Source organism: Limulus polyphemus, unplaced genomic scaffold, assembly GCF_000517525.1.
Source record: "Limulus polyphemus unplaced genomic scaffold, Limulus_polyphemus-2.1.2 Scaffold718, whole genome shotgun sequence".
In the NCBI taxonomy this organism is placed as follows: Eukaryota; Metazoa; Arthropoda; class Merostomata; order Xiphosura; family Limulidae; genus Limulus; species Limulus polyphemus.
Genome location: NW_013666328.1, coordinates 289533 through 297190, shown reverse-complemented (window position 1 = coordinate 297190; position 7658 = coordinate 289533). Strand labels below are relative to the sequence as shown.

General features: G+C 34.2%; 1 protein-coding gene across 6 annotated transcripts in view; it reads right to left on the bottom strand.

Moving 5' to 3' along the window:
- Nucleotides 1-7658, bottom strand: part of LOC106460150 — a 112348-nt gene that overhangs the window by 11580 nt on the left and 93110 nt on the right. For 3 of the 6 annotated variants that reach the window (XM_022386796.1, XM_022386798.1, XM_022386797.1), the window contains one exon: nt 3478-3674. The exons of the other annotated variants lie outside the window; for them this stretch is intronic. In XM_022386796.1, coding sequence (XP_022242504.1) covers nt 3478-3674 — 197 coding nt within the window. The remainder of the gene's footprint in view (nt 1-3477; nt 3675-7658) is intronic. 6 annotated transcript variants of the gene reach the window in all.

The window sequence follows — 7658 nt, the reverse complement described above, 5'->3', positions numbered from 1 at the left end:
GCGTGATGTACGTTTCTTGTGGGTGGTTTACCTTGTCTTTAATTGATTACAATATCAGCGGTTGTGGGATATGCAACTGTTAAGTTTTAAGCTGTAACAATGGTGTATTCGTGAATTTATAGTTTTTTTGTCCGCTGATTGGACTTGAAAACCCCATAATAGACCTGTAACCCCTTTGTCCATTCATTTTTTGGATAACCCAAGGCCTTCTCTCTAGTTTCACACACGGAACACTCTGAATATACACCAGTTAATCGATGGTGTTATCCTACGCCAATCAGAGGCCGGATGACGGATTTGATTTGTTTTGTTTTGAACTTCACGCAAAGCTACACGAAAGCTAGCTGAGCTAGCTGTCCCTAATTTAGCAGCAAAAGATTAGAGGGAAGGCAGTTAGTCATCAACACACACCACTTACTCTTGGGCTACTCTTTTACCAACGAATAGTGGGATTGACCGTCACATTATATCGCCCCCACGGCCAAAAGGGTGAGAATGTTCGGTGGCAGAATTCAAACCCGCGACCTTTAGTTTATGAGTCGAACACCCTAACTACCTGGCCATGCCCCTGATGGAGAGTTACCATCAGCATGCACTTCTCGGAAGACGTGAAACGTTTTAGTAAAGGATTTATTTTCAGTTGGTCGAGAGGAGCTGAAGTTTTTCAGGAGTTTGGAAAATAAAGCTAAAAAATTACCTTTACTCTCTAGATAAAAATGAAAAATAGGTTTTTATTTTAGCCAACGTTTCGACATTGCGGCTTCATAAAGGCTTGTACTATTAGCCATTATAAAGCTGCATTGGCGAAACGTTGGGGGTGAAATAAAAATAATATATATATATATATATATATATATTATCTGGAGAATAGGGGTCGTTTTCTTTTTTTTTAATTTTCTGCCAAAATCTCTAAATCCCTCTAGTATGCACTACAAATTCTGATAATCAATAAAAATGCAGGAAGGTTGTTCTTTCAGCTTATACCTAATAATATAAACTGCAAGATAGGGAGGGGCTTAATTCACAGCAAAAGTTTAAAAACAAATAAAGAGATAATTCAAGTACAATAACTATCTCAAAATCACTATTCTTCACTAGGAATAATTCATATTTAGCTCGTGAAGTTATAGTTTTGTTAAACAAACATTACAGCGTTTCTTTTGACATTTCTTTTATAAGATTAGCATCGCTCTGGTGAAAATAAATCCTTAGGTTGAACACTAAGTACGATAAAAAACGAAATATACAAACAAAACCAAATGGGTGTGAGTCAAGAAATAAAAACTCGCGTAATTTAAACCTATGTATATGCATGCCATTTTTCAGTATAATTTTTTTCTGTATTTTATTGTTATTATATTACCATAGGAGGAGTGTTAAATTAATATTATTTCATTTGTGACTCCATTGGCGGGTAGTAGTTCTGGTTTTCATGAAAAACCTCGAAATATCTCTAATAATATTCGTGTGTGTTTCTCATGAAGGAACACGACTTTTTTTTATTAAAAGAACATCTATAAGCACTTGTGAAGTCACGAATCTTCAGGGAGGTTGTCTTTAAATGGTTGATATTGTTTGACCCGAATATTGAGACGGTCTCTCATCAGAAAACCTTATTAAACAAAGTTATGATATCTTTATACAAATAATTGGTCATTCAGCATATATTTTATAGTTGTCTCTTACAATTTTTATCTCAAGCGCCATCTTGAAAGAAGTCACAGAGCCCAGTGTACTTCAAATTGATCACAAACTATGGCTAGACCTAATAGAAGGCATCAGGATGTTTTATTAATTAAGAAAGTCATCAAACTAACTGAGTTAGTCAGCCACAGCAGCAGCCTGTTGCGAAATGGCTATAAGTATCTCAAAGTGTAGTTAACAAGTTGTGGAATTGATTCCAATTTAATGAGACTGTAGTTTGGCCACATGGATGGAGTAGATTATTATCCACGTCACAAGCAGGCGACCACTATCTGTCGATTCTAACTCACCCTAATTGTAGGGTAACGGCTTCGAGACTGATCCAGATGTTCACAGCTGCAACTGGTTGCCCTATCAGTGTACAGATTGTTAGAAATTACTTCACAAGGACGAACTGTATACTAGAAAAGCCCAGTGATACGTATTCCGCTCACAGTAATGAACAAACCAACTCCTCTCCGATGTTCCCAAGATTAAAACCAAGTAGAAGAACAGCATATAGATTAATATTATTTTTTTACAGGTGAATCGAGCTTCACCCTGCAGCCAGATAATAAGAATATACTCATTTGGAGAGAATCTGTAGTTAGATACTTCCTCAGTTTCATAAAGGAACGTGACACATATAGCAATGTGGAATAAGCATTGATAGATATACATATCTTCACCTCTTATGGAATTATACCATTAGCGTGATACAAGATAGTGACCACATCCTACGACCCTTTGTTACACCATATGCTGGTGTAATTGGTCCTGAATTTAGCTTAATGAGAGTTAACTCTCAGCTACACCATGCTAAACTGGTTGACTCATTTCTTGAATGAAAAAAGACTACCCTTATAACATTGATTTTTAAGCATGTAACTGGCTGCCCTAGCTGACCATATAGCAATATAAGTGGAGTGCAATGAACTGTAAAAATGTAAGACCATATCATTCAAACGTTCAACTTCCATCTGTTGAACTATATAATTGTTGTATGGGTCCGTTTATTACCTTGTTAAATTACAAGTGGTAGGATGATTCACCAGGTTACTCAACCAATAGAAACAGTAAAGCATGTAAGGTTGTTGCTGCTGTACAAAAGGCAGGCTATTGTAAGAATCGCTAGATCTAAATTGAAAGCCTATCGCCCAAATCATACTTTTGGTGACTTAAGTTAATTAAGCACAAGTCTTCGATTAGTTTTACCATCCATGCCATTTAAGGTACTGAGATTATTTGTGTCGGTGAACGATCACGTCACGATACAAGCGAATTTCTAATCATCGGTTAACAGGCTGATCTACCAACAAACACCTGTTTCCAGGTTAAAAGATGTAGAGGGGAAATTAAAAAACAACAAAAAAAAAAAGGTGGTGACATCAGATAATCAACAGAAATGAAACTACGCTATATTTCGATATCAGCTCAGATCCGCGGGAAAGTTCTTTGTTTTTCAGACTTTTGATTAAGTAAAACCGACTTCGTGTATTTTGAACAACTGTGTCTTTATCACGTTTTCATAAGCACGACTAATGTCAGTTTCTATAGAATACAACTCTGCATTGTATTCACAACAACACATGTTTTCTCTTTTTGATTCTTCTCCTAAATTGTACAACTTGGAAACTGAACTTTTGAAAGTTTACGCTTGTATAGGAATGTGTAGAACTCCGTTACAAAGCAAACCTTTCCAGTGGTAGCAAAGAAACAGTTATTTATCTATCTATTTTGACTGAACTTTCCTTAATGTTTACAAGAAACATTTCATTCATGCAAAATTGTTACCGTTTTTGGGTCCTCACAAGTTGAATTAGGATCAAGGTGGTTGAGTGACGGGAGGCTTTGATGAACATCTGGTGGTGACGACGCTGTTCGCCTCACGTTAACCTTCTCACGGTTTCCACGTGAATTATGAACTGGTGACTGGCTTTTGATCGTGGCGTAGCTTCGAACAGAAGCATGGGAGTGTACAGAAGCAGATCCTGCATTGAGCCAAGAATTTGGGGGAGAAATCAGTCCATTCTCTCCAACACACAGCCCCAATTCGGCATGAAAACATTAGTTAACTAATCAAATAATTTCTCGATTTTTAATCATTCAGGGGCAGAAATGTTGGCACTTGAAAAAAGAAGTATCAAACTAACAATATGTTTTTGGAAAAACTTCAGATACATTTAAAGAATGCATTAATTAAGTTTCTGGTGTATTGGTTCTAGTTACTTCATCTACTCAATATTTAAATTATCTTAAATTTAACAAAACATACGACAAAGTTTTTGTTCTAATTTTGGCTTAAAAATCAAAACTATATTTACGATAGAAACGTTTATATTAATTAAGTTGTTATGATATATTATGAAATTAGCTCCAAAGAAGCACACATTGTTTGCTGAAGTAATACACGGAATGTGTGATAAGTAAATTCAAAAAGGATCTGCTTAATTCAAATATTAACGCAAGGCTATGAACAAAATTGTGTATTAGAATTCTAGAATGAAACATAATCTCTAAGTATCATTAATGTCTAATTTGTTTGTTATTAAACACAAAACTATACAATGGGCTATCTCTTCTAACCGCGGATATCGAACCCCAATTTTTTAACGATATAAGCCCTCATACTTACCGCTGAGTCACCAGGAAGGTGGTTTTTATTGAAATATGTTATTATATATTAGATAATTTGTGTATGCTTTGGCATAGATTAGGTTAATAAATATTTTTGTTGTTTTTATCTTACGTTTCCCTACTTATTCCCCCAAAAATGTTAGATATTTCCTAATGAAGACTGACTAAATGTTAATTTTTTGCAACTTAATATTTTTAAACCATTAAAGGTTATAACCTTAATATTCATCTTATGTCTTGTGATGTATTTAGTTGAAACGAAATATCACCGAAACTGTAGTTTACACCACTCAAAAATATTAAAAAAAACACACACATACACAAAAATGTCCCGAATACAGATACGACAGTTTTGTGTCACAGTTAACAGTGTGCAAAAGTATGGAAGAAAAAACAAACAACAGTTAAAACCAAAACTGATTTCGAAAATCCATGGAGGTTTTAGAGGTAAGTATAACGTAAATTGTTCGTAAGTGCGCATGTTTGGTGCTACAAAGCAGGATTAATTATTTAATGTATTTTCATTCGAAAAACGTCCTGGCTGTCGTTTTCGCACAAAAATATTTAATTTTCTACCCAGAAATATTTTGATAAATTTTCTTAAAAATTCCTGTAATACCAAAGCCAATTTTAAACATGTTTTTACTGATGTACAGGATGAAGTTTATATGGTGTTTTATTTTTAGCAGGAGTACGGTAACCAGGATGAAGTTTATACGGTGTTTTATTTTTAGTATGAGTACGGTAAACAGGATGAAGTTTATATGGTGTTTTATTTTTCGCAGGAGTACGATAAAACAGGGTGAAGTTGATATGGTGTTTTATTTTTAGTAGGAGTACAGTAAACAGGATGAAGTTTATATGGTGTTTTGTTTTTAGCAGGAGTACGGTAAACAGGATGAAGTTTATATGGTGTTTTATTTTTAGCAGAAGTACGGTAAACAGGATGAAGTTTAGATGGTGTTTTATTTTTAGCAGGAGTACGGTAAACAGGATGAAGTTTATATGGTGTTTTATTTTTAGCAGAAGTACGGTAAACAGGGTGAAGTTTAGGTGGTGTTTTATTTTTAGTAGGGGTACGGTAAACAGGATGAAGTTTATATGGTGTTTTATTTTTAGCAGGAGTACGGTAAACAGGATGAAGTTTATATGGTGTTTTATTTTTAGCAGGAGTAAGGTAAACAGGATGAAGTTTATATGGTGTTTTATTTTTAGCAGGAGTACGATAAAACAGGGTGAAGTTGATATGGTGTTTTATTTTTAGCAGGAGTACAGTAAACAAGAGCTTGTGCGAGAACAAGTAAACCGAATTTTGATTCACCCCAAATAACACCTGAAGTACAAGCACGAGCTCGTTAGCTTTTAGAAGCAGTCTGAAAATCTGTAGATTAATACGAGTTGTTTTCTTTCCATACTGGGTGTCATTGAAATGTCTAATACTTAGAATTTTATATTGCCTAAAACCTGAAATTTAAAAATCTATACTGCAAGCCTATATTTTCCTCAGTATGTCCTGTTCCATTTAATATGTGAATCGTTTCATAAAAGCTTCAGTCAGCTATACAATGCTTTTCTTCCTTTCGTATCTCTCGGCAGAGTTGATTCATACGTTTAAAAATAGTGAACAAGGTAAGAAATCTGAAGATTGTTTGTTTGTTTGTAATTAAGCACAAAGCTACACAATGGGTTATCTGTGATCTGCCCACAACGGGTATCGAAACCCGGATTCTAGCGTTGTAAGTCCGTAGACATACCGCTGTGCCACTGGGGGGCAAATCTGAAGAAACAGACGTATTTTTTATGTAGACGTAGTTGTCTAATTTTTGCTGCAGGCATTTACAGAATTATTCTACTATTGTAAAATAGTGTGGATTTTAAAGTTGATAACCGTAAGAAATATAATATAATTTGATATAAACATAATATACACAATAATTCTATGAAGTCCAATATAACACGATATCATACAGTACAGAAAACAACACGCGGTTTACCAGCTCATCTGTTTCTTTACTAAAACCAATATCACAGGAGGTATCCGATGACAGTAAAATAAATGACTAAAAGCAGGTTAAAGAAAAATTGAAACCAAAAAGCGAGCACGAAGAACATAAGTCATTGTTTCTCAAAACAAAGGAACTTCCGAGAAACTACTAAAGTTATATATCTTTATTATTTTAGATGGAGAATTCAGTGCTCTAAAGTTTCTAGGACTTTTTTAATTTCCAGTGAACTTTTGGATTTGTTTAAACTGTCCCACCTTTGAAATATCTGTACAGCTATTTTTTAACACCAGGAAGCTAATTGACCGTAACCACTATAATTAGTTTAAACAAGTATTTTCTCGTCGATATGCTTTTCAGACTTTCTTGTTTGATCAGTTTGTAACCTAATATTTTACCTGAATTACATTAGTGGACCCGAAGGTTCTTCGCCCGTTAACAATAGACTATCCGGCGTCTGTAGTACTTTGGGTTTAAAAGTTTTAACTTGTAACATGGTTTTAACATCACAAGCTTTGTGTATGTAGACATTAAAGTCATTTGGTTAAGTATCCGAAGTGTTTTAATTACTGTGTTTTTGGATCAAACCATAGTGGCTTAAAGAGGTAATGTTAGATGAGATATTATATCTCTCAAGATTTGAAGTCAAGTTGCTTTGGACTTTCTGATAATATTAACATGAATGCTTTTGTATGCATTTCCTGCGGTATAAAAATAACTATAAAAATCAAGTTCGTATAAGCTACCTAAACAAGACTTATTATAATACGAGTTATGATAATGAAGCTTAGTAATTAAGTATATTGTACAATTGAAATGAAGAGTAAAAAGTAATGCGTAAATACTTTTATATAACATTTAAACGTAGTGCACAAATTCATACAGTAGCAGTTAATGATTTAATGCATTTAAAAGAGAAGCATGCTTACTGAGTTATTTCATTTCATGACAAGAAACAACTTGTAGCACGAAAATCTTCCTACGGTGTTACTTCTAAACAATTTAATATAGTGGCTACTAAAGCGAAAACATAAAAATGACACAAAGACAGTTAAAGAACTATAATTATTACACTGACTTTTCCATTCCAGTTATATATAGCATCAAGGGAAAAAAGACCTGATTTTATAGGTTTCTATTCTCATCATTGCATCAAATATTTGCTTATTTTGTTGTTATTTTTTTAAGACTTATAACGAAGGTACGTTAATATGTAGAATTATACACGGACTTTTCTCTACGTTAAAATACTTTCCTTTTATTTGCGAGCTTTTGGCCATCTTACCGGAGCCTTCATCGGGCAACAATGCCTCAGTACGTCACTCGATGAAGGCT